The sequence below is a fragment of the Charadrius vociferus genome, unplaced genomic scaffold, assembly GCF_000708025.1.
Source record: "Charadrius vociferus isolate BGI_N301 unplaced genomic scaffold, ASM70802v2 scaffold259, whole genome shotgun sequence".
NCBI classification, from domain to species: Eukaryota; Metazoa; Chordata; class Aves; order Charadriiformes; family Charadriidae; genus Charadrius; species Charadrius vociferus.
The window spans coordinates 3923984-3951482 of NW_009661368.1; the positions used below are offsets into that span (position 1 = coordinate 3923984).

The 27499-nt window shown below is 43.6% G+C and overlaps 1 protein-coding gene across 1 annotated transcript in view; it reads left to right on the forward strand.

Moving 5' to 3' along the window:
• Positions 1-27499, forward strand: part of CTNNBL1 (catenin, beta like 1) — a 47727-nt gene that overhangs the window by 7263 nt on the left and 12965 nt on the right. Inside the window, exons 5-12 of the mRNA XM_009893524.1 lie at positions 1877-1974; positions 3977-4070; positions 4965-5056; positions 8347-8419; positions 8695-8753; positions 9510-9658; positions 15733-15914; positions 26393-26490. Of these exons, the coding sequence (XP_009891826.1) occupies positions 1877-1974; positions 3977-4070; positions 4965-5056; positions 8347-8419; positions 8695-8753; positions 9510-9658; positions 15733-15914; positions 26393-26490 (845 nt within the window). The remainder of the gene's footprint in view (positions 1-1876; positions 1975-3976; positions 4071-4964; positions 5057-8346; positions 8420-8694; positions 8754-9509; positions 9659-15732; positions 15915-26392; positions 26491-27499) is intronic.

Genomic DNA, 27499 nt, shown 5'->3' on the forward strand with positions numbered 1-27499 from the left:
GCCCCGTGAGATGAGTTTCTCTGACTGCTGGAGTTCTTTGCTGTGCAGTCTCAGAAAAATCTGGCTCAGTTTTCTTTATAGCACCCAGTAGGTAGTGATAGTCTTCAGTTAGTTCCTCCCTTAGCCTTCCCTTGCGTGGGTTGATCAAACCCCATTCCCTCAGTCTTTCCTCATACATCATGTGCTAGCCCCCTGACCATCTCAGTGGTCCTCCGCTCTCCTGAGTCCAGTATGTCAAGGTCTCTCTTTTATTGGGAGAGCCCACAACTGAAAAAAATACTCTACATGTTGACTCGTGAGTGCTAAGGAGCAGCTGAGAATCCCTTCTCTTGACCTGCTGGTTTTGCTCTTGCTAATGCAGCGCAGTCTGTGCTTAGCTGTTGTCACTGCAGCGGCACGCTGCTGACTCGCCTTCAACTTGTCCATCAGAACTTCCAGATTCTCTTTCGCAGAGCTTACCTCTCTCGTCATCCCCAGCGCATGGGCTTGTTATCTCCCGGGTACAGGACTTTGTATTTGTTGAACTTCACGAGGTTCCTATTGGCCCGTTCCTCCAGCTTTTGTTAATTAATAGTTGATTCCTTGCAGAATAAATGTAAGGCAGTATTTTCTCTTAATGTATTAAATGTACATTAAAAAAAATGCATTAATACATTAAATGTATTTTCTCTTAACCTGCTTATTGAGTCACACTCCAACTTTCTTTTAAAAATTATACCCTGGCACCTTTGACCATATTTTTGTGTAAGCCTGAGTGACTGTCTCCCAGTGACGAGTAACCACCCTTCTGTTTGGTTCCTGGTGGCATTTGCAACTGGAAGTGACATCTACCTGTCAAGAAAATGTGCAGATAGCTTTGGCTTGGTTAAGGAGTGCTGTAGATTATAAAGAAAGTAGTAGTCTTCCTGATAGACATCTTCTGCAGCACCTAGACATACGTTAACTTGGGACTGGGACAGGCAGCTTTCTTACAGTCTTTCCTGAGACTAGATCAGTCACAACTGAAACCTTGCTAAGATATAGGAAAATACTTTTCTGGCTGCTGGTTGAGTGTCTGAGCAAATGCACAAATTGGAGAACTGGGAGGCTGGATTGTTAGCCTGTGCATTTTAAAGAGATTCATCACAAAGTTGTTATATAGGACATGCAGAAAACTGCATATCCTGTTCTACCCCAGTGGGACTTGGGCAAGATTGATCAGCGTGTCTGAGAGAATAGGAAAGTGGGTCTAATGAGGTGGAATACGTCTTGTTGTACAAGAGAGCTGTGTAGCAGTCAGGGGAACCATGTGTTATGCAGCCCAGAGTTAATGAGTGAAAATTGGGCTGGCAGAAGCTATGCTGTTCCTGCGAGGTCCGCGGTTAGAGGAGCATGCTGTCCTAATTGGGCCAGGCAGAAGGGGGTGATCGCTCCTGCTTCCTGCAGTGGCCTTGTTAGGTGCGTGCCGTATCAGGTTAGCAGGGCTATGGCTGAGAGCAGAATACCCAAATCAGTTTATTGTAACTCATTTCTCTTTGCTTGTATTCAATCTTGACAGTGCACGATGGCGCCTAGTTAAACCAAGTCCAGCAGTTTTGATTTGAAAAAATAAAAAAATAAGTATCATCAAGAAACAGGAAAATTTCCTGATACAGTAGGAATGCAATTACATTTGTTTTTATCATTCCTAATTGCTAGGAATCCCTGATTTTGGTGCTTATGAGGACCTTCTGCTGAAGTAGTCTCTGTGCTCTTGGTTCTGGTATTCCTGTGCCCCACTGGTGTAATGTATTACCAGTTCTTTTGGGTTGTGTCACGAGCATGCTGGCCTAAGAGCAATCTGCTTTTGATATTAAATGTGTCTGTCTCTTTGTTAGTTGTCCTTAACACCTAGCACATGTTTCCATAGCTGTGGTAGACTTGCTTCAAGAACTGACTGATATAGATACTCTCCATGAGAGTGAAGAAGGAGCTGAAGTCCTCATAGACGCACTAGTGAGTAGTAAATTCCAGATTATTTTAATGCCTGAACAACATCTGCCTTATATAGCACAGCAGCAAATACTCTGAACTGTCACACGTTCTGCAGCTGTGGTTATCCATATTGCCAACATGACAATGAAGTTAGCCAGGTCAGGAGACTGCTCTCTTGTAGCTGAAATGCTGTATTGAGGACCACAATGGGTGTTTTTAATAAAATGCCAGAGGTTGGGGAATAGGTTCTTCTTGCACCTTGTCTACCACTTCTTTTTTGGAAGGAACACGCATTTTTCTTAACAAGAAGTAAAAGCATGAAAGTTTTTGTGTAACAGAGCTAATGCATTTAAGGGTGAAGAAGGGTTTAGAGGTAGCGATCCTTCTTGGTGTAGAGATTAAAAACATCTCCAGAAAATGATCTATGTGCAGCAGTAGATGCATTGGTTGGTCTTAAGTGCTCCATGCTTGGTTAATTCTCTCGAGTGCCTCTTGGCTTCTGTGGTAGTGGACTTCCCCTTCTCCTGGCGTTTTCTCCTCGGCTGTGGGAGGAGGATGCTGAACTGCACAGAAGCCCTCCAGAGAACCCATGCCCAGCAAAACTGGAGATTTACATGTATGTCTTAACTTTGGGCAGCTTCTGCTAGTGAATTGCTGCGTTTGTGAATCACTGTGGCTGTGTCTTGTTCTGTAACTATTATGTTGAAATTGAAAGATGGGGAGTTGCAGGTTTTCTTTTGTTTGCTTTGTTTGCCTGCTCTGTTTTCTCCTACAATCCTTCTTGTCCAGTCACTAATGTTACCTTTCAAAGGTTAATGACAGTGGCCCGGATCCGAGTTCCTCCAGCTGGCCTCTGGGCTGTTCTTAATTACTCTGCCTTCCTGGAAAGATTGCTGGATGAATGAAGTGGTAGAGAGGAACTGCTAGAGAAAATGTTTTCTATAAAATGTGCAGAGAGGCAGTAAATCACACAAAGTTCTTTCTCTGTTTTCCTTGTCAGCAGCACACCGATAATAGCCAAGTTTTAGATGTTTTATTGTCCTCTTCAAAAGAAACTAGTCAGGCATACCTTGGGAGAAATGTTTAGATATCTGCTTTTCAGATTACTTTTTTTTTTAAAGAAAGTAGGTATAATGTAGGGTGTGTTTGAAGATTGTTGCACTACCTTCCGTAGCAGCTGATAACTTGTATTTTTTCCACGTGTTTACTGGACCCAAAGCTAGTTAACAGTGTTTGAATTGGAAATGTTATTTTGTTTAACTTTTCCAAGCTCGTGTCCGCAATGGAAAGTTAGCCAAAGTCAAGCTGGACTATGTCTAATTGCAGCTTTAGAAGCATACTTCTTGTGTTAGCTTTTTGGTTAGGAGGCTCCTCTTGCGGATGTGGGTTCCTGTGCTTGCTGTTGATTTGTCTGGCTTTTGTTAGTTTGCTGAAGTCAACTCGGTACATTCCTCTTGCTAGGATTTAAATGCAAGGCTTCAACTGGTGATATGTCAGCTTTTGGATTTGATTCTGCGTGTGCGAGCATTGTTCCTTCAGCTTTTTGTACCTATGAAGGTGGAAGATGCAACAAAAATGTAGGCAGACCTACAGTAAGCACTTGAAAGTGGAGCTGCTTGCCGAGCTGACAGCTAGCCCATCCGTGGTGGTTTGTGGTGCCTCGCACTTAAGAATTCTGAGGGATTATAAATCAATCAGGCTGGTTCAGGAAATAACACTGTGACAAGGTGTATGTTTTCCTCCAGATAATTTTCTGTTTAATCTGGAACACAAAAGTTGTTTAATTAATTAGGACAAACATAGTGGCAGATTTACTTGGTGATTCCTTCACTTCCTCTGAGATTTTACAGCAAGATTGTTAATGTCTTCTGAATATGTCTGGCAGGATGTTTCAGTGGGGCTTATTGATTTTTATTATGTATTACTGCCCCCTCTGCCCACCACCTTGTTCTTTCTCCTTCATTCTTCTTTTTTCAGTCATCTTTTGTATCGTTTTGTCTTTGCCATGACACCGGTGATTTAGGTGGAGGGCCAAGTTGTGGCCTTGTTGGTCCAGAATTTAGAGCGCCTGGATGAAAGCGTGAAAGAGGAAGCTGATGGTGTCCACAACACACTGGGTAAGTGGCTGTTGCACATCCTCTCACTTCTTCCTGTATTGTGTACAGAGGTGTGGGTTATCCCTCCCCTTCCTTTCCTCCCTACCTCCTTTCCCCTTGAATCTCCAGCACTAGGGTAGAGGACCTAGTGCAGCTTTTGTTCAAACACAGCTTTAACTCACAGTAAAGCCTCGTCCTCTGGGCTGGCATTTGTCGTGTGACTGCTGGTGAGGTGTCTCTTCCCAAAGCGGTTATGTAGGGAGATGTTGATACAGGGATGAAACCATGCACTGCACCAGAAGGAGTGCTCGGCTGCCTGTGTATTTACTATGTACTTTTCTGTGAGCTCTACTTACCCCTTTATGAGAGCTGTTTATTTCTTACCAATATATTTAACTTTCAGGTAGTAAAACGTTTGTATTTCATGTAAGTACATCATTACCTCTCTGTTCCCCTGTCTTTGCACAACACAGTAACTGCTTTGCAGTGTGTTGTCGTTACTAGCATTTAGACCATCATCCAGTCCTTTCAGTCATTTGGGATTGTAATCTCACAAGGACTGGAAGAATGAGAGAGCTGGAAAAGTGAGGTTTGGAATTTTTACTGCTACTGTTGTTGTTAGTTTAGTTTTGTGCGTGGAGAGTTACTGCTGGAGTAAAGGGAAGGTATCTTAGGCTTCTTCCAGCAGGAGCTGGTGTCACTCTCAGGACAGAGTGTGTGGGCAATGTAAAAACTGAGAGAGTATCAAAGACCTGAGCTTAAGTCTCACTCAAAAAAATGTAGTTTTGCGAATAATGCGTAACTTTGAGAAGAGCAGTGCAGCCCTAGGAAGGACCTGGCAAAGCAGTGTTGGTACAGGCCTGAGCTGAACTGCAGGTGGGAAAAACTGGCTGTTTTCTGTGTCTTTTTTCTCAGCAATCGTTGAGAACATGGCAGAGTTCCGACCAGAGATGTGCACAGAAGCTGCGCAGCAGGGCCTCATGCAGTGGTTGCTCAAGAGGCTGAAGGTGAGCTTGTTTTCCTGTTGTCATTTGTGAGATATCACGATAAAAACTGACAGGCCACTGGTCTGGAAGCTGGTGTGCTTGAGATGGTATTTGGCACCATATTAAAGGCGCAAGTCTATTTATTGTTGGTTCTTTCTGTTTGTATAGGTTATCTTTGTGATAAGTTCTAACTAATACAAAACTCACCTGAAACTGGGAATTATGTCCCTTTTAACTTATAAATTAGCAAAATTGAATGAGTTGGCTTTATGTGTAAGAAGCTCCACACAACGTGATGCAAGTCTGCAAGTGGAAGTACTCTCATTTTCATAGCATTTGCCTGGAAGAGTATCTAATGTTGAGTCTTCTTTAATGTCTGTGGGTTTTACTTGTTTCTGTGGGAGTTCTTTTTGGTAACGTGTCCCTGATCCTGTCGGGAGAACTGTGGCCTTTAGTGCAGAGTTGGTGGTCCCTTCGCAGCGCTACAAAACAGCACTTGGGCTACAGCCACTGGTGTGGTCGTTGCCAGTAGCTGCAATAATGCTGTGTTCCTAGCTCAACCATCAGTAGTGCCAGAGCTCCGCCAACACCCGGCTTCCTTCTGTAGACCAGTTAGTATGAGCTTAAAACATCACTTAAAATAAGCCAGTTCTGCACGTGTGTGTTGGAGAAGCCAAGTTAAGGACTTTTAGGTGATGTTTTAAGCTCATACTAAGCCAATTCTGCATATGTGTGTTGGAGAAGCCAAGTTAAGGACAAAAAGTTAGCATTTGGGGTTTGTATCCTCTGGGGTTTTAATTTAAATGGACATACTTTTGTCTTGGCTTTATATTGTAAATATCTTACAGTAGAAAGTGTCTTTTTTCTGTTCTATTATTCCTGTATGGTGGATTTCTGGTCCATGGCTAAGACCTGTAGGAATGTAAAAAGCTGATCAGTGAGCAGGGAAACTAATAAAGACCATTTTATACCTTTGCTTCCTACATCTCTAACACTATTTTGAGTTTCAAGTGATGTCTTTGCTTAACTGCTGCTGGTGGTGGCTTTTCCTTTGAACTCATCTTATTGCCTTTTGAGTTCGAAATTGCTTTATGATATTCTTAGCATCCTGTGGCAGTGAGGTACACAGTTTAGCTCTGTCTTGTGTGAAAAGGTGCCTAAACATTCCCTGGAAAATATTGTAGGAAAGGAATTGATAGTTTAGTTCTCTTACAGAGCTAGTGAAGGAAATATAGCAAACGGATTCTGGTTTTTTACTAACCCTGTTAGTAAGGCATTAGCGCTTCCATGCTTAAATGTCTTTATGGTTAGAAGGCCTCTGAATCACAGAAATACTCTCAGCTTTGTAAGTGTGCAGATACCCCTGTGGCCCTCATATACTTGTTAGCAGAAGTAACCTATAATTCCTCGCTACAGGTAGTAACATAATTATATTCCTTTTGCTTAAAAACAAAAAGTTAAGTTAATTTTATTCCAGGCAGGTGTGTACTGAGTGTAGGTCTGCTGCCTGCCTTGTAATTACTCTGGCAGCTGAAAAGACTTAGAAACTTGGGAAAGCAAAATAATCACAACTTGGATTCCCCTGCCTACTGCCACAGAAAATGAATGTTAAAGGCCCTTGAAACTCAGTGCTGAATATGTCTTTCCTTTGCCTTGGCATGTGTTACCTTTGTCTGGGTTTAGGGATGTGTGATCAGGCAGTGAGTGCTTTTTCCTGCTTACACGCTGTCGTCGTGGGGAGCGACACGCTAACGAAACCCTCGCCTAGGCGCCTTTGCTATTGGCAGCACTTGGTCTTGAATCTGTTGCCCTGACAGATGTGTTTAGGATTAAACCAGGATCTCAGCATCTTGGTAGAGCATTGTGCTGCTGAAGAATGTCTACGGGATGAGTTTTAAAATCAGGCATCAGTAAGGACATCTGGCACAGAGCACCGAGTGTGAATTTCTGTTTTCTGACTACATTTCAGGTTGCATAATTGTATTCTGACTGTCAGAACCACCTTGGAAAGCTCAGATGGAGAGCTTAATAGCTCACTTCTCCAAACATAAGCAGGGTTTGATGATGTTGTGTGCAGCCTTGAGAGAACAGAGCGGTGTTTCTTACTGCCTGCCATAGGACAGCAGTTGGTATGCACCGTGACAGGAGCCGGTGGGGTTATACGGCACCAAGCACTTCCCCCTCTCATGCCCTGATTGCCTGGAAGTGTTATGGGGTTACTATAAATACCATCGTCTACAGAGTGGTTTGGGATTGTTTGGAATGAAAAGCTTTATTTCAAGTCAATGCTTTGTGACATTTGGGATCTTCCTGCTTTTCATGATTTTGTGTTGCGTGGTGCTTGTGTATTGTGACCTTTTCTTCGGTAGCAGGTTGGGATAATTGGCCCACACGTAGCCTTGCGCAGGCAGGTTCGCTCAGTCAAGCTGCAGGTAGTCGCGCATTTGGGGGAAAAAATTGTGGGTGACAAATGGTATGTTTTAAGCCTTGTACTTACTGCTTGCCTTTTTTTCCCCCCTGGAACTGTGGAATACAAATAGCTGGTAACTGATGATTTTTAAAACCGTTTTGTTTATTTTACAGATTCCTTCAGTAAACCAGTTTGCATTATTATCTGATTGGTTAATGTTCAGTCTGTTTCTGTAGATGAAGCAGCTTTGGCAGCATGCAGAAACATTGGATTCAGTTCAGGATTCCACTTCAGGGATTTGTCGTTTTCTTCAAACTCAGCATTTTGGTTTTGTTATGATTTTTTTTAACATACTTGAGTATGGAGGGAATGTATGAAATGAAAGTTCTGTGACTGTGCAGGCTAAACCCATCTCATGTTCTTCTGATTGTGACATTGGTGATCCTCATACAAAACTTTGGCGGTTATTATTTAATGTTACGGTGATGTATTTTCTGAAATTCTGTTTTTGACAACGGCTGCAGACTTTCAGAGTAGGGATAAGGCCGTGCACTCATAGAACATGATGGAAAACATCACAGGAAAGGATTCCGTGTTGCAAAGAACTGGAGGCTGTTCTCAGGTGTTATGAACCAACTAGGTTAAACGAACTTACGTAGGACAGCATGAAGGATCAGAGCTGAGTTTCTACACATGCATGCATGAGCACAACCCCCTGTCACCCCTGAATTGGAGAGAATGATTACTATTTTGTCAGTGAGGCATACTGCAAAATTACCACTGTTGTATTCTGGTTTAAGTGTTGCTCATACGTTTGGTGATTTGATTAATGTGTTCTTCAAATCAACGAAACACAGAGAGCCGTGCCCTAATGAGTCTCTCGTTCCTTCTTCACCAACAGGCTAAGATGCCTTTTGATGCCAACAAGCTGTACTGCAGTGAGGTGCTGGCTATTTTGCTCCAGAATAATGATGGTGAGACATGCCTCTGGTATCTATATTCTGTTTGGGTAGGATCCAGGCCTCTTTCAGATCACGACAGCACTCTTCTGCCTTCGGCTTCCCTTTGCTTGTGCTCTCTCCCGCGTGTATACTCTCTCACATACGCATGCGCCCTCTCTGCAGCTTTTGTACTCTGTCAAGCTGTATTGATTTTGTTCGCTGATGTATCAGTGTTAGATGGCTGTAAAATCTGACAGTTAGCTTCATTTTTCTCTCTCTTTTCTCCCTTCCCCCCACCTCCCGTCTAGACAACAGAGAATTGCTTGGGGAGCTGGATGGGATCGATGTGCTGCTTCAGCAGTTATCTGTGAGTAATTCACATACGCCCTCTCTACTGTCGGGAGACTTGCCGGCTGGGTGCGAGGAGGTGGAACAAATTCTGGGTGTAGCACTCTCCTGGCAGTCTGTAGATACTGAAGCACAGCAGTGCTTTATATTTAGTGGTGGCATAGTCCCTGAATAACTTCAGCACAAGTGTATCATCCATGGTAAGTGAGGTTGATTTCTGTTTTACAGATGTTAATGTAGAGGCACTCAGAAGTTAAATTATTTTGTTACAATTGCAGGGCAAGTTGGACATAGGCAGGGTTAGAATTTGGCCATCTTCAGCATTCTCCACTCCAAGCACTGGGCTGCATTGTGCCTGTGTTTGAGCCAGCTGAAAGTAATGTGTTTTTAGTTCACTTATACTTCTTGAGGCAGTACTGTCAGTAGGTTAGGGTGCTGCAGAGCAAGTGCCTCAGGTATGTATTATGCCCAGGAGTTCTCTGGTTAACAAGCTTATCCACATACTTTTGTAAATTGTGCAGTCGGTGAATTTGCCCTTCCCTTGGTAGGCCCCGTGTTGTCTTCCAGCTGCACACTCGGTACGCAGTCAGGACAGTAAAAAGGGCAGCAGAGTTAAAGAGAGAATGTATCAGTGACATGTGTGGCTGCTGCTCTGATGACTGCAGCCTGCAGATGTTGAAGGGTTGTGATGCAAAATGTTCATGTACACTCTACAACAGTGTGGACCAAATTGAGCCCTCCATTTTGGGGTAATTCTGTTTTCTTTGTCATGCAGGTGTTTAAACGACACAACCCTAGTACAGCAGAGGAACAGGAAATGATGGAGAACCTGTTTGACTCTCTCTGCTCCTGCCTAATGCTCAGTTCCAATCGTGATCGCTTCCTGAAGGGCGAGGGTCTACAGCTGATGAATCTGATGCTTAGGTACCCAGATAACTTTGTGATTCTCTTGCCCGCTTTTGACATACCAACACACATTCTGGCTGGGTATTTGTGTTTTTCTGTTTATAAAGTTTCTGTGTTAGGATATTTGTCTGTTTTCTGTTTCTTTTTGTTCCAGCATGTAAGTTGAACCTTCTCAGACATATAAGCTCTTTGTCTTTAGCTTTGTTTCCTAAGAAATGGTGTTACTATAATAGCTGCTGGAAAGTAACAGCGCAGATCTGTGTGGCAGACACCCAGATGAGAGAACGCTGTAGGTCAGGCCACTAATCCTCTAAGGATTTAAAAGACCGCTATGAGGGTAAGAGAGACCCTTTGGATGTCTCTTGGGAAAATGTTTTTCCTTTTGTTCCAGAGTTCAAGCTTCACTGTGTTGTGTATCCTCTAAGCTGTTGAATTTTTGTGGATGTCGATACAAAAAATTGCTTTTGTGGAATGAGCCATAAGCATGCATTTCTTCTTGTGACGTGTTTTGTCACACTGTGAATCTCCAGGGCTTCTCTGCTGTCTCCTCACTTTGTACTTCCTAGCCTGGTACTGGTACTGAATTGTGTCTTCTGAGCTCACTGGCTTCCTCCAGACCTCAGGACTGGGCGCAGCGGGGCTCTGTCTGGCTTTCCCTAGCGTGCTAGGCTGCGTGCGGTGGCTGGCTAGCAAACGCCAACAAGAAATGATGTATTCCTGCAGCGCATGGCTGGGTAATGGCAGCAGCAGGGAACTGAATAAATAACCAAACGTGGATTATTCAAATAGGAACACTGGGTTTTCTTGAGGCTAATTAAAGAAAAGCTCCAAAACTAAGAATGAGAGGGAAGCCTTCCTCTGCCTCGAGTACTAAGCCGCTAAGCGAGCCTGGCAGAACTAATTACTTGGAGTTCTTGTGCCATGTGGGTGGGACTCAGTGTTTGGATTTTTAATAGGTTTTTTCCTCGTTTTTGGACTCTGCTGTTTACCACTCTCTGTACCAGGACCCCAGGTGGAAAATTACAACAAGAGGCAAATTTCTCCCTGGATGCATGCCCCCCACTTCCCAGTAGTTGTGAAGGGGTTAGGAGGGACAAAGCATGACTTAACTGCCGGCAGCAGCTATGTCTAATGGAGGGAGTTTACAAGACCTCAGTCTTTTGATGCTTAGGAACCTAACTTATTCTACAGTCTGAATGGGATTTGTAAAGTGACAATGGAATAAAAGTAACAATTCATGGAATATTGAACCAAGCTGATGGAGTCTTGTCCCCAAATCATCTCCCTTCTGGCCCTGACTTGTCCTACACTGCAAATCTCATTTAGAGAGAACAGCACCTAGTTGGACAGAGGAGGGTAAGCTTCTTGCTTCTAATGAAGTCTTCAGACTAGAGTTGAAAGCATTAAGCTGATACTTTTATTTCTGATTCATGTTTTTCTCCTTTTGAAGAGCTGCCAACCACTTTTCTTAGTATTCCACTGTCGGTGTTGTTCACATGTCATCCATGTTGTTGACAGTCCTATACACAATTTTCTTTTTTGTCTTAATACTCCTAATGAATGAAACTTCAGGATTCTGACACAGGTAATTATGCATGTAACCTAAAACATGTGAAATCAGTGATACTCAGCACATGCTTAAAGCTACTTCCATACTTCAGGCTGGCTGGCTGGGTCAGAGCCACAATGCTGTCCTGAAGCTTTTACTTTCGGTAGGTGTGATGTTTCCTTATCGGTGTTGTAAGCTTGCATCTGGTAGGCATGACACAGCCGTGACTGTGTATGTGTTATTTAAGTAGTTAACTCAGATTTTCAGAACTGCAGGAAGGCAGCGGTGCTTAGCTCTGCTACCTCTTGGCATCTCTTGAAAACCAGCTTTTTGGGTTCTGTGTTTTGGTGCTTTGTCAATAGTAAGAGGATGAATGATGTTAGAGTCCAGTACTCTATGGAGAGCACAGGAGATGTTTAAGGTAAAAGCACTGGCTTGTGGTGATGGAAATCAGGGAATGGATGCTGAGAGAAGGCGGCTACTTTAGGAGGAGAAGCTTTGTGCATGCTCAGCTGGTGCCATGGGGAGTTACTTGCTTTTGCAGGTTGTGGTGTGGTTGAAGGTGAAAATCTCTGTTGGACTTGGTGCTTTGGCCAGGAAAATAGAGCATGGTTCTGTAGCTTTCAAGCCACCAAAAAAGCAAAGTGTCTGAGAACTGACACTGCAAGGTTTTGGTGTTTGCTTGTTGGTTTTTTACATATTTTAATACCCAGAAGATATTAAATGGCTATTAATTCTCTTAGCCTCTGTTATCATTGGGAGTTCTCTTGGTGTATGCTTAAAAGCTGTTACAGGTGCTCAGTTTTTCTTAGTATTGCATTGGTAACCGCAGGCTGGCATTTTAAATAGGGAGTGAACCTTGATAGTTGTGATCTAGAGAGCTGCATGGGAGTATTACACCTCTGTATCTTCTTGATACCTTCATGATAAACAACAAAGAATAGAAATGCCGTTCAGTTTTGATTGACCACCTCGCCCACTAACAGGACAGAATATTTTTCTTTCCTGTCGATGTCCTCTGAAGACTGGGGGGGGAGAGATCTGTTATTTTTTGTTTTTACTTTGAAGACGGTTAATCATTGTACCATAGTCTGTGCAGATGAAAGGACAAATAAGCAAAGTTGAAAGTTTATTGACATGATGCGAGATAGATAAGCTGTGTGAGAATAAAGATATCAGGCTTGAATCTCCATTACTGTCTTAGAGAACATAGCATTCTGTATCTAGCGCTACCCAATACATCTAGCCAAGTTCTGTTAATAATGGTCATGCACAGAGATCTGCAGAGAAGTATAGCATCTTTCAGCTGAGCGTTTAACATGCTCAAGAGATTCCAATAGACAGTAATGAAAACAGGACTGCTTTCTGCTATGCTGAGCTTAAACTGTATAGCCAAGAGCGAAAGGTGTTGTCATTTTGTGTGAGCTTCTGCTAGTTCATGGGGAGATGGTACCACCTGAAAATGAACATGATGTGGGTGATGTGCTTTACATGACGTGTCCACAGCAAGCCGTGTCCTGGACTTGGTGTGGTCTCGACTTGCAGTGGTGAGGGAGGCTTGCAGTTGGCCACTGGGAGTGGAGCTTCACCGAGCAGATATGAGAGGTGAGCAGAGGGCTCTGGGAGAAGACCAGATTAAGAAGGACAGAGCCTGTGACAGCAGAGATGAAGTAGGCAGTTTTGAAGTAGAATGAGAACACAGGTATATATAATTATTTTATTTGCATCTCTGCAGCAATGGTGGCTCATTTATTTTATGGAGTGTCTTTATCAAAAATGAGATGGTTTATCAAGGTGGTAGCGAAAAGTGGAAAGCTTATAAATGTCACATCGAATTAAATTCAATTTTTTTTTTTAGGTCAGGAAGCACTTTTTAGTACACAGTCCCTCAGCCTTACCTTGGTAACCTAAATGCAGTTTACCTTACAAAGCCAAAAGAGAGAGAAACAGGCTTGTAATGTCAGTTCCCTTGTGCACACTGACAGGAAGCTTATTGCTTTTGCTGTAAAATTGTGTTAAGGTTTGGAGGAGATGCAGCCACTCGGTTCCCAGGGGATGTGTCAAGAAGATTCTCTGTTGCATAGGAAAAATGACGTGCGGCTTTCACAGTTATTAACCGAAGGCGCGTGTGTATGCACATAGACAAATGCAGCAAAGGGAACTTGCGGAAATGTGCATCGTTTGAGCAACACGATCTTCTGTTCTGCAGCTATTCAGTGGCTTTTCTTGACCCTTAGAAAAAGCTTTGCTCCTGTACAGCAAAAACAAGGTGAAAATCGACAACTCTGTATGGCTCCCCAAAGCTTGACTATAGCTATTTCAGGGTATATTGTTTATGATTATTAAAATCCTTTTGTGTTTTCTTGTCCTGCTGTTCCTAATGACCCCATGGAAACTTAGACTGTCTCTTTACTAAATCTTCTGGTTAATTAAACGGAACCATTTTATGCAGCGCTTTTCCAAGAAATCTAGTAGTCGCTTTTGGTAGTATTTTGGAAAGTGACAGATTGTGTTATGCTAATGTGCAAATTCCAAATAACGTTAGCACCCCTTCTTTTTGAAATAATAAAAGTACCAAAAGAGTTCTCTCAAGATGTAAAGGCGTTACAAGGGGGAAAACAATGGTTAGCGAATAAAGTTGTAGTTCAGAGTTCCCTATGAAGCCTGAGGTCACTCCCTATTTGGTGATACTCACGTATGCCTGTCTTTGAATTAGTGTTCAGCTAAAAGTTACCTCAATAAGCACGGATGAGACTAAGATAAACTGCCTGGCCTCCGGCAGAATAAATATTTCAAATAAAATCAACTCTAGACAGTCCAGTCAAGCAGCTATTGATCTCTAAAAGCCTGAACTTAAACCCAATGAATATTCCAGAGATCAGCTCTGTGCAACCTTCCTAAATGCTGATCAATATGCAATTACTTCCGCTGAAAACATTTCTTATATTGTCTGGCCTAAGATGTACTTTATTTTTAGCTCCCTGTAGAGGGGACGTGGGGGTGTTGCGCCACCCTCCTGCACTGCCCTTTGCTCCTGGGTAGAACTCACTGCTGCATCAGACCCCAGCTGCACGTGATGCTTTCAACAACCGCTTCTCACCCATCAGAAACACCCGCGGCTGCACTGGGCACAGTAACTTTCTTTTAGGCTAGGATGTTAGTGTATGTGGTTTTTTTAGGTGGCATGTTAGTGGTTCACAAAGTTCCGCCTCTAAAGGGAAGGTGTTTTCCACGGCTCTCTGGAGCTTGGGCTTCAAGAAGACCCTGCTGATGGCCGTGTGGTCCAGGTGGCCAGCTGCTGGGAGGCTCAGGGTGCGCTGTTTGCAGGTGGGCAAGCTGCTCCTCACTGCTGGCTTTGGCAGCTGTGTGCAAGGGCAGCACGAGTGCTGCCGCCTCCACGGGAGGAAAGAGGAGAGGGCTGGACTGCATCAGTCGTTTGATCTTCATAGATCCTTATTCCAGGTCTACAATAACAGCCAAGCACCTTATGGTAGTGCAGAGCAACCAGTGTGTGTCCAAGGAGAAATGTTTTCTTGTCATTGCTCCAGGGGAAGAGCACAGCTTGTTTCTGTGGGGTTTTATTTTTATATGTGCATGTCGCTGTATATTTGTTAGAGAACAAATTCCTTTAGAGAAGAGAAAATCGGAGGACATCGCCATGCACTTGGTGTGGAAGGTGGTGGGGCTTGTGACCATCCTGCCCTGCAGGGAACATCTGCCTGGACTGGCCTTTGGGGACACTGAGGGCCCTTGTTCTTCAGCTCACGTCAGCTCCTGCTGATGTTTACCTTGTCTGTTGGGTTTATGGGCTGTATTTGTGACTGCTTTTTCAGTTCGTGTTTCACAAGATATTTTAAATTTTCCCCTGGATGAATTATAAATTCCTCTGTTTCTGGTTTGAGGGGTACAGAGCTTTTGGAGATGGTTTTCAGACCACCTGTGTGTTATTGGTGTGAGTTACCAGCATCAGCATTCTGAGCTAGCATTAAAACAAAATAGCCCAAAATCTATCTGCTTCTTTCCAGCCATGATTTCTGGAGATGAGGTTTTCTTCATTATAGCTGATGACCAAGCTCCCCTTACCAAACTTACTTTATTACGATGAGTTATTGCTAGATCTAAATCCCGATTGTCTTGGTGTGACAGTATTTGCCTTGTGTACCCAACCCGGTCTCCCCTGCTGTTTTGTGCTAGTATTTGTAAGGTGGTGGTGAAATAACTTCTTTAATAGCTGAGAAATAAAAAAAGGAAATAAAACCATAAAATATATAAAATGAAACAAAAAGAAAATAGAAAATAAAAAGAAATAAAAGACATTTAAAAAGAAATAACCAAGAGAATATTTTCAACCGCAGCTTTGAAAAGAGAATATTTGTCGATATAATGTTTTGATTTGATGAAAGTCTTGCTTAGAGCTTGTGCTTAGACTCTTCATGCTTTTCTTGTCACATTTGTTTCCCAGTTCATGCTATCTCTTTACTGTAGCGTGGTCCAAAGCTCTTCGTGTCCCTGAAAAGTTTAACTTGCAGCTTTCTTTTCACAGGGAGAAGAAGATTTCCCGCAGCAGTGCCCTGAAGGTACTGGACCACGCCATGATTGGACCGGAGGGCACAGACAACTGTCACAAGTTTGTTGACATTCTTGGTCTGAGGACCATCTTTCCACTCTTCATGAAATCACCCAAAAAGATAAAGAAAGTTGGAACGACTGAAAAAGAACACGAAGGTAGGCATGCTTCCAGATCCTTCTTATTGTCAGGGAGGAGGTGAATGGAAGGCAAGTGTCTGAAAAGTACCCACCACAAGGAGGGAATGGCACATCACCAGTCTTCTCATGGCTCCTCCTGCAGCTTCCAGGTCCAGGCAGCCTGCCCGCTCCCTGTCGCAGGCTAACTGTTGATGACACACTTGCCCTGCTTGTTTTGGTATCAGCGGTTCCTGGCGATTCCATTTCATGTGCTGTTAATAAGTTATTTTACTCCTGTAGGGTCTGTTGTTTGAAGCTCTGACTCTTTGATGCAAAACTCTTTTGAAAAGAGTAATGAGGCAACTACAAATGTCACCTCAAAAGCAGTGTTTTCATGGCTCTGAGCACTGAAGTGTAACTCGATGAACATCAGGCATTGCAGAAATAAACTGCATGCTTTTGAAGTTGCCTTTTTTTCTTTTTTTTCTTTTTCTATTTTTTTCCTCTCTCCCCTGGAAAACTCTGCTTTAACAGAAATCTGCTTTGGAGTATTACTGCGGGACCTTATGCTGAACTGAATCTAGGGTCAGCCCCTCCTGCATCTGGTAACATTACCTTTTCCATTTTGTTAATAATTGTCTATGTCTTGGAAGAAACTTTAAACACTGCCAGCGATGCCTGAAGTTTTGCGCCAGTTCATTACTCATCTCAATTCTATAAAGGGTGAATATTGTCAAAAGCTGAAGAGGTGTAAGTGGCTCTCAGGCTTGCCTGGTATCCATCCTTAACTCTTGCAGCAAACCGAGGGAAAATGGAAGGAAACAGCGACAAGATGGGAGCTCTAAACCCAAATACCCTGCTTTGGTACTGGCCTCGCAACTCGGGTGTAACCAGATGTCCAGACGTTCTCCAAAGCAAAGGCAGGGAGGTGCTGCCTCCTGCAGACCTCGCCGGGTGCTGGGCTGAGGTGCTGGCTGAGACAGAGCCGCCCTTTGCTCTGGAAGAGCTGCAGAGTTGGGGGCAGCTCGGTGGGCGTCTGCTTGTTCTCGTCCTTCCTGAGGACAGGGTGGCATGCAAGAGGAGGGACAAATTCAACAAGCGGCTGTTTTCTTCTTGAAAACTCTGCCAGTGGTGAGCTGGTAACAATACCTTTGTTCTAGAACACCAGGATTAAAAGAATGCAATGCTCTTGTTAATGAAGGTAGCGGCTTGGTAAGCTGCAGAGGTGGGCTCTGTGCCTTGGAGGTGATGGGGCTGCGGCTGGACAGTGGGTCAAAGGAGGAATTGGCAGCACCACGGGATGTGTGCACACGTGTGGCAGCAGCTGCTTTCATAGCACGGGTGGAAAGAAGGGCTTACCTGCAGCCCAGTACCAGCCCTAGTAATGATTCACGCACGGGCTGCCAATTCTGGCTGCCTTATCTGTCTTGTATTGTGTTGCTTGTCTCAGATAGATAATGGTGAGGAAGAAATGCTGTCGTGTGTTCTGGGGTTTATGTAATCAAATTGCAGAAAGTGCTGTTGCGCTTAGATGATGGATTTAGGGGATGTTTTGAAATCTTCATTTGCAGTATGAAAATAAGGTGGTTTAATTCTTCTTACCTAGAGAAAGCTCAAACTAGAATATGAGCTTTTGAGTAGAGGGATCTGGGTCTGTGGCTCATGTCATTGACTTAAATTTTTCAGTTTGGGAAAGTGAGTTAATCTCTGTCTCATCTGCTTCATCTTGAGACTGCAGATGACATCCGTGTGCAATCTTGGCTACTGTGAGGATTAGGTAGCAGTCTGGAAAGCCCTAAAGGGGTCAGTTCCTAACTATTTCTGTGATAGGAAAAAAGCAAATCTGCCCTCAGGAAAATGAAGTGATCAATGCAAACAGTCTTCGTATCATACCTCCATCTCATTAATATTCAGAAGAAATGGAAGACGTTAAGATGAGTCCAGAAATCAGTTTTATTAAAATAAACTCTCCCTAAAACGCTGGGGTAGTAAGTCCAATTTTCTTTGTTTTGCATCACTGGGCAGGTGAGTTACTGAATTTCTAACGATGGGAGTTAATTGAGATGTTTAACAGGGTTCCCCTGGAGCCTGTCACAGCCATTGTCCTGACACGTGTATAAGCAGCATAGTATGTTTTTACTTTGCCAACTGTTGGACCAGCAATACAGTAATTACTTTGTGCTCGGGGGCACTGCTGGTTGATGGTCGGCTCCTGTGAGCCACTGGCTGAACAGGAATACTACAAAGACTCCTTGGTGCCTACTGGTTTTAAAGGAGGTCTAGCGTGATTGAGAATCGATGCCCTTTGTGCTGCACTGCTCCTAGGAACACGCTTCTTTCTGCATATCTCTTTGTTTATTTATCAAAAAGAATGCTAGCATTCAGTCTTCACTTGTCATCTTTTCTTGTAAAAACTTTATCCTGTGTTCAAACTGTTTTAAAAAAAAAATATTAAAAATTAATTAGAAAGATTCTCTTCTGCTAGGAGAGCGTGCATGTAGATGTCAAATGGAGGAACATATTCCTTTAAAGGATTAACTAGAATGGCTTTGTAGCAGAGGCATCAGTATTTCTTAAAAAGCAGTTCTAAGGCACTGCGCTGTGAGCGTATTCACTGTAATGCCATCGAGACTGTGTGGGGACAGACACTCGTGGTTATGCTGCAAAATATGAAATTCTTAACGGGCTATTAACCCTGGAGCCTAATTACAACTGCTTAAAGGACGATCCTGTTAAAATGCTCCAGCACTGGGTGAGGTACCAAACAGCTCTGGCAGAAGCGTTTGTCCACCGAGACTCTACCTTCTCCATCTGTCCTGGGTGTCCCTTTGTCTGCAGCTGCAGAAGTGCCGCCAGGCTGCAGGTACAGCACCAGCCGGGGCTCGAGGATGCTTTAGCTGTAGTTAGTGACAGAGACACTCTTCTGATTGGGCATCTGATGCTCCATCTTTAGAGCACAAAATCTTTTGTATGTGTCTGAAAATACTCCTCTTTATTTTATAGTAATGTTGCTTTTTACATAGGAGATACTCCATAAAATAAACGTTATTTTATTGTCCTGAAGGCAATGTTCTGAACGCGACAAAATAATAAATACCCTAGTGAAAAAATGTCAATGTGACTTGGGGAGCTTTTATTTATTACAAAAATTTATAATCCAAATTAAATTTGATAAAAATAACTTTTCTGTAATGTACTTCTCTCTCTTATTTTATTTTTTTTTAAAGCCAGCATAAAGATGCCAGTACTGGTTAGCTACATTTTAAACACTGACGATGTTTAACAATTATTTTACTCTAGGGAGCTTGTGAACAATTTAAATCCAAACTGCACATATTTGTGCTTTATATACACTGTGTAATTAGGAAAATAGAAAAAAGAAATTCTTAACCATCTTTATGGATGATCTGAGCCTGAAGATTTGGCTGGTGGTGTCTAACTGACTACATGTTATCTACACTTGAATTTTGCCCTACTTTGTACAGGTCATGATATACTCCTGAGGGTATTATATTTGGGAGAAGAACCTCATTTGAAGCAATTTCCCTTTTTCTGAGGCAGTGAAGCAACTCAAAACAGAAATATTTTGCAGTTGAAGACAGAAATGGCTTAAAGTTTTCCTGTGGCTGTGGAGTCAAAATACTTGTGAGTTGAGTATCCAGCCGGGTTGTCCAGCCTTGAAGAGAAGTAGCCCGTTGTTGTAGAAACCAGTGTGTCCTTGATAGAGTTTTGTTGTGAGTTTGTTGAATGGTGTTAGCGGGGCCTCCCTGAGATGCTGCTTGGCATTGTGTGGAGCTGGTGGAAGGGTGGATGAGGCAGGTTGTAGGAGGTGGAGAATTAATGACAAGCGTTACTGCAGAAATGCATTTAGTTCTGCTAGATGCTCAGTGTTTGGTTTTGTGATTGACTGCTCCCTGTAATCTTCCTGATTAAAGCCTGTGATCCCTCTAGAAGTGTAATCTGGACTGGTGTCGAGTGTGAGAGACTGAGCACCGTGTACAAGGTACGGTACAGCATAGCTTGGCCCGTAGCATTTTGTTGTGGCATGTCATAAGGTAAGTAACACATGGTAGTACGATATAGCCTACCTATAGTGAACATTGGTAGAAAGGTAAAGGCCAAATTGTGGAGAATATGTGCTCTTGGTCAGTCTGAGACTGGGGGCTACGTTATATGTATAAAATGGTGAGATCTGCCGTGTTATAGGGGTTTGTGCGTTCTGATGGGGCACCCTTGAGAGGAGCCCGGCTGCCTCATGGCTTCAGTGGGACTGAGCTGGAAGGGCAGAGAGGGCAAAGGGGCAAGTGTCTGGTGTGTGTGATTGCAGGGAATAAACGGGAATTTGGCTCTGGGTGGATCTTGGCATAAATATAGGGTAAGATTTGAAATAATGCTTCTGTATTGCGAATTTTGAAATGCGGGGGATGCTGTACGAGTGTCTGCGTTCCAAGATCTCTTCTGTTGCAGAGCTGAGGGTCAGCTTGTCTTCACTGCGCGTAAGGGTGCAATGGCTCTGGGGACTGGACTTCCTGCAGCAATGGTTGAATTGAAGTGTTGGATGCTAACTTGAAATTCTTGAACAGTCTCAGTGAGCTGAAAATGGAGAAAACACAAATTCCTTCTGAATTAGAGTCTGTAGTGAAGCAATCATAACTTGCTTGATAGGCTGTATATTCTGTTCTTTCTCAGGACAGTTATTTGCAGTCTAGTTTTGCTCACTTGGAGAGTCTAATGAACTATAAAAGGATGTTTGTCCAATTCATCTTCATTTAAATGCCTTCTCTTGACTTAGATGTCAGTTTTACTTAGGAATGCTTAATTTGATAACCTGAGAATTAGTTCAGCCAATTTCCAAATGAGAATTCCTATCGCTGTGGGGTTTTTTTGCCTGTTTTCCCTCTCACAATAAGGAAGCCTTTTTTGGAGATGCTCAGCAATACACTTCCTTTAAAAAACAACAACAGCAAAACCCATTTCTTAGTAAATCTACTCCTATTCCTTTGTGTAACATACATTGAAAGGCAGCAAAACCCTTGGAATGAATGCCTGCTTCAGAATAAGTTCCCTGGGCATGGAAAAGTGAAAAGGCAACAGAAAAATGGCCCTGATAAAGAGTATCTTTATTAAGAGAACACCCTCTGCTAGCCAGCAGAAAATATTTTTCATGTGGTGGTCTTCTGAAGTGAATACCTAGGGATGGCATCAGTCTGTTTAAACAGAACTTTGTTATGCCAATTTGTTATTTTACCACCAACCCTCCAGAATATGACAGGAATCTTGAATGAGCCATGATGCCGAGTACAGAGTTAAATTTATCTCAGTTAAAGTTAGCATTCTGCTGTTACAAGAACATTACAAAAATAAGCGTTCTCAGTTGATAGCAAGAATTTTGTTTTACATTCAGCATAATGCTTGGATTCCAGCTCAACAGGGGCATTGTGTGGAGCTTTTTTGACCTTTCCAGGCCCTACTTTACCCATCAGTAAAATCATTATTTCTTACTGTTGTCAGTATTTTGAGAGAAGATTTTTCTTGGCAAAATATTTTGAGATACTAGAGTGGGTTACTCTTTAAAAATGCAGAGTATTAATGCATGTGAAAGCAGGTAAGCTTATTAGGTGCTACAGCATTGAAATAGCATGTCTCTGCTTCCACCTGTAATTCTGTAACGAACCAAAACACTAGTGGAGTGCAGGAGTGGTCAGTCTTCCGTCGCTTTACAAGCTGCATTGCAAAACCTCTGTCTGAATGCATTTCATACGCACCTGAAAGCTGTGTGGAGCAGAAATCAGAAGCCGCTCCTCGGCACTCCTCCTCTGCTGTGGAGTTTGGCTGGGGCGGACCCACGTCTGGTCCTGGGGTGTTTTGGCAGTGTGACCTCAGCACTCACTGTGAGCATCCTCCCTCCCTCCCGGAGCTGGGGAGCTGCTGGTCCTTAGGGTGTGCCAGGGGCTTTGTCCAAGTTTCACAGCAGACGTGAAGCCATGGGGTTTTGTGCCTAGGAAGGATAAGTTTCTGAAAGAGATGGCTTTTTTTTTTTTTTCCCCTCTGGTACTTTCCTTTTCCTAATTAGAAACAACAGTTTATCTTAAGAGTTCTTTACAAGACAGAAGACTCTTAAATGTATTCTATGGGGTTCACCAGAATACCCTGCTCGTCCACCTAATGACTGCTCTCCCCCTGCACCCCGATCACACGTCTTCCCCTTTCCCTGGGAGGATGCTTGCCTCATCTGCGTCAGTATTGCAGGGGAGCGTGCTTGAGCTTCCTCCCCTGCTAGGCAGATGTCCGTTATAATGAAATGTAAAAAAAACAAGGGGGGGGGGGAATAATAAAGGCAGAGGAGTGTAATGTTACGGCTTGATTTGACAGGACCTCCTGCTGTTGCAGCTGCCAGTGCCAGCCATGGAATAGATTAATCTGTATTCCAACATGCCGCAGCTGAAGTCAAGATCGATCTAATTAGGGTGTTTTAAACACTGCTTGCATTCTGAAGTCTTCGTGCCTGTCTGGAGAGGGAAGGGCTCCCGAGAGTCCGAGGTGATCCTGGTCTAAGGGGGACTCTGGTGCAGGTGGGTGAGCACACGCGATGTGACCTGCCGAGGACTGGGGACGTGGCTGGCACGGTGCTCTGCACCGCAGCGCCGGCGTTGTGGAGGGTGGTGGTACCTGCAGGTGAACCAGCTGATGGGGCAGCAAACAGGGTTATCGGCTAATAAGAAAGCAGCCTCGGTCTTCCCCATCTCCATGAATTTGTGAGATTTTTGGGATGTTTATATGAAAAAAGTTGTTCTTGATGCATACTAGCTGCCAGCTGATAACTGTTATTCCTTTAAAAGAATCTTTGGTGGTGCTGAACACGGCTCATTTTGATGTTTGCTTTTCAAAGGAAACACATTTAGTTGTTCTTAGAAACGGGGGCTAGGCAGCAACTTCTGCCTCTGGCCATGTCTGTTGCCCTCCTTGAAAATGACTCCATTTTGTGCAGGTGATGTGGACTTTGGTTGAGTGTTGGCACGATTATTTAGAAGTTCCCCAAATATTCAGAGGCAGGCCAGGTTGCCCGAGGCATTGCCCGTGGGCGATGTGCAGCTTGTGGCCTCTGTCAGCTGAGAACAAAGCTGGGCAGCTGCAGGTTTTGCTCTCTGAGGACTCAGAATAGCACCAGCTACTAATATTTTCCCAAAGCAGGTTCAACTCAGAGCAAATATTGGGCTTAAGGACTTTTAAAATTTTGCATGTGTGAGATACGTATTGGCACAGTTGTGGGAAAATGGTGAGACCCTCATATGTGCGGAAACCTTCGCTCCCAGGTTAACACCTCTCATTTCTGATTACTTGTGTAAATGCTTTAATTCATTGAATAATGGATTCATCCACTTAGCCCATTGCACTTCTCTTATCCCAAGGTTTACCCTGATTTTGGCCAGTGTCCTTGCACATGAATGTTGGTGTTTATTGGGCCAGGAGTTGCATTATGGCATAATTGTGATTTTGGGGAGGGGACCATGCAACATACTACTGCATTTTTTTCAGGAAGCTGATCAAAAAAATGGCCTAGATACTTCAGAAATATTTCAGTAAAATAGTTTTTCAACACTTTGACCAGGTAACTAATATTTCCTAAATTTTCTGGAGTGATATGTTGAAAGAATAACCTCATTCTTAAAAATCCTGTGTCAGCTTCTTTAGACTTCTCAGTAGTTTTAAAGATTTTATGGATAAAATGGATAAATATCTGCATATGAGCACCAAAGCAAAAATGATGGCTAAAATACATTTCCTAGTAAAGGAGTATTGAAAAAAAAGCAATGAAGATACATCATTGGTGAGAATATTACTACTAAAATACTGTGTCAACACTTCTAAACGCTTCCAAAAAAAAGAAGGTTAGGGAAAAAATAGTATCAAATACAGAATGCTGGCTTCTTTTTAAAGCAGCAGAGCATATGTTAGATGTATTTAAAAGAGAAAAAAAAAAAGTCTTCATTTTGTTGGTTTTTTTTTCACCTTAAGAAAATAGGATCTTGCAAGGACTTCGGAGCCTTTTACAGTATTTTTTAATGTAGACACTTAATTTGCTGTCGCTTTTTGTGGAATAACTGTTTCTCTGCAGCGAGAGCGTGCACTGACATACCCAGAGCCATCCTTCACCCTCATGTTATCCTGTCGAGATGACAGAGCAGCCGCGCGGTGCTGGCCACCCGATAAACCTGTTATCTCCCCTGCTCCTCCTGCCAGCAGCTCTCCCAATCTCTTTGGTACATGAAAAATTGACACCACCTCAGGCAGAAATCTGTTTCTAAGGAAGCTACATTTATAAGTAGCTAATGAAATAGGGTGGGTGCGTGCGTGTGTACAGCCTCTTCTGTTTGCTGCCCTTATGTAGTATGCAGATAATCTGTGCTGCAGAGAGGGCAGCCGCAATTTGGACTTTGCCTTTCCGCGGAAGCGTAAGCTGGCAGTTAGTGCGGAAGCTCCCTGCAAACACGTCCGTGTCGCTTGTTCTTTGTACGCTGCTGCAATCGATCAAGGCTTCTTGTGGCTCCAGGCTAGGCAGCGCTGTGGAAATGCATGTTAAAATGGTTTGACGGCAATAAGATGATGATCCCTTTCCTCTGCACATTGCGTTTTCCTCTCTGAAAATAACAAATCTTGACACCCCTTCTCCTCTCCCCACCACCGTGGGTGAGGAAATGTTTATTGCTATTGTTTTTCATCAGTCTTAATAAGCAAGATGAAAGTGAGGACATCTTGGAGAAGTCACAGTTTTGAATACATCGAGATGTCTAAAACGTAAGGTCTGTACTTAATGCGGACCCGTGGGCAGGAAGCAATACCAAATGATTTGGCAAGGGAGAGAAACTCGTCCCTCTCATTTGTTTTGCTCCTTTGTGCTTGCTTTTATTTCCCCATATTAAAACCATATACTCTTTGATATTGCCAGCAGTGTTTCTCCTGTTGGCATACATTTTGCAAATGATTTGCATCTCTGCATCTCCTGTGATGCTGGGGGTGCAGAAACGCGACATGTGGCTGCTCTGCTTCCCTTTTCCAAGGACAGGGAGGAGGACGCCTTCCCTGGGCTCCTTCCCTCGCCTCGCACTGGCTCCCAGGGTGAGTCGCTTCTTCCAGGGCAAAATGAAAAAGAACCAGAGTATAAGGGTTGTAACCTGAGATCTTGCCTCAAAGTGTTTCAAACCCAGTATGAATGTATATGTATTTTGTGTATAAAATTGGTGGATCCTTCTGAAGAAACAAGGACACAGAGAAGCACTTGCTTTTGTACTTCACGGAAGTCTGGTACAGCCAAATATTAATGGTTAAAGAAGTGTAAGACACCCTACGTGAGAAAGTGTGCTTTTAGAGAAGATTGTGTTGCTTTCTGTCCCTCAAGGAGAAAAGAGCTTGAGGCCCCATTCTGAAATGCTGTGGTTTTGACCATCACCTGAACCCGGTGCTTTGCAGCAGCCAGCTGCGGTGAGGCAGTGCACCACGCTGGTGAGGCACGGCATACTGGGGCTGTGCTGGGATGTGTGCTCAGGTGGAGCTTCTGAAAGGGGTGCAAGGCACAGAAGCAGCAATGCCACGTGGCCCTTTGGTGGTCACCCACCGAGGGATGTCCTTGTTCCTGCAGAAGTCATCCTTAGAGCTCGGTCCTGCTCCTCAGGAGACCAGTGCTGCTGTGGGTTCGAGGCACTTGGTTCGGTCACCTTTCAGAGTGAAGCTGTGGTTGGATGATAACATAGATGTTGTCTCTTGTGTGCTCGCAACGTTGACTTTTTGCTTGGCTCCAAGGTTTGTGCTGAAAAATATGACCCCTAACTGCAATTGAGAAGACTGTAGAACACGTTTATTTGATCATTTCTGGTTTGCTGTGGCACATTCATATTCAATCCACGGGATTTTCTGTAAATAAAAGTGGTTTGTTTGAGGATTTTTTCCTCTAGCTAATACCAGTTAAGTCTCTGCAGGAGCAGCACGCTGGCACGATTATTCCTTTCTCAAGCTTTCCTGTTTCAGTAACCGTCCCCTCTTTGGCAAACTAAGGGTCATTTGAGTGACAATGTTGGCTTCAGCCAGGATTCCTTTTAGCCCTGATGCAGCGTGCTGTGCCTTGAGCTGTGATGGAGGGTGCCAAAAGAGAGTGTGTGCTGCTAGGCAGGCGTGCCAGCCTGGGGAGGTAAACTGGAGCAGAATTTGTGCTTTAGGTAAGGTGCTTTTTTCAGGTCACCAAGGAAAAGCAGGATCGGTGTAGCAGGGGTAGTGCAGCAGAGCTGGAGAAGACCTCGCTAGCTGGGCTGTGGTGGGCAAGGAGCTGTCTGTGCCCCCTGCAAACACAGCTTGCTGCTCTCGCTGCTGCTCTGCCGCCGCTCACCAGTGATGGGAAGGAACCAGGGTTCCGCTTATCAATGGCTACACACTGGAGTGCTAGTAGTAAATTTAATGGCATGTTACAGAGAAAATAAGTTCCTTGTTCCTGATCTCAGCATGCAATTTTCATTTTGTATCTCCAGAACATGTCTGTTCCATCCTGGCCTCCCTTCTGCGAAACCTGAGAGGGCAGCAGAGGACACGGTTACTGAATAAATTCACAGAGAATGACAGTGAGAAGGTGAGTGCTGAATATGTGTCTGCAGTCTTTGGGCTACCAGGCTGGGAGGATACTTGATAACGGCAGGGTGCCTGTGTACACTTGCTAAGTTACTGAAAAGCCGGTATTGTACCTGCCTGTAGAGACTTGTACTCTTACAAACCATCGTTCTCTCATTCGTGTTGTTGTCTACAAAGTGGAGAACTGGAAATGCCTTTAGTGCTTGGCCTCCCACATCATATGTGCTCGTGTTTTCTGGTGCTCTTGTACATGGTAGTAGTGATTCTTGGTCCTGTGTCTCTCTGCTGAAGCCTGATCGTGTAACACATGTTATGTGGTATTACATTGTGCTGGCTCTGTGAGACCAGGGCAGCGTGGAAAGGTGCCAGTTTTTTCTAGTGAAGGTCTTTCGCAGAGAGTTTAGGAATTGCTATAGTACACATTGAACATTCCCCATTTTTCTCCTAGAATGTGTGTTTACTCTGGGAAATTCTTTCCAAAATATTTACATGGTGGTAGATAGATCAAACAGCTGTGAAACAGAAACAGCAGCTTTTGCAAACCAGTAATTCCCAAGGGATTTGTAAATTCCGCCACTGGGGAAATACTGGTTCTTTAGTATTCTTCATTAGTGTGTCTTAAAGGTGTTTTTCATAACCTGTTCTACCAACTGCAGAAAATTTCCCATTACTAGATAGGCTTTCAGTTGCCTAATGCAGTTCAGAGGAGAGCAGGAGAGCCGTAACATGTCTCATACATTTAAAATAAGCTTGGCTGCATACAGCATAGACAGAAAGGTCCGTTGAAGAAACCAGGAGAACTAGAGAACCAGAGCACAGTAGAGCGAGCGAGCTAGGGACACGTGTCTATTTGCTGCCTTTTAGCTGGAGCTGACGAGACCATATTGTGATGTGGGATTACATTCAAATGCCTGCAGACTCAGCGTGCTCATCCGACCAACACTTTTACCGTCCTATAAAGCATTCCTTCCTGTGAGCGACAGAATTGCCTGTTACTTTGTGAAGACAAA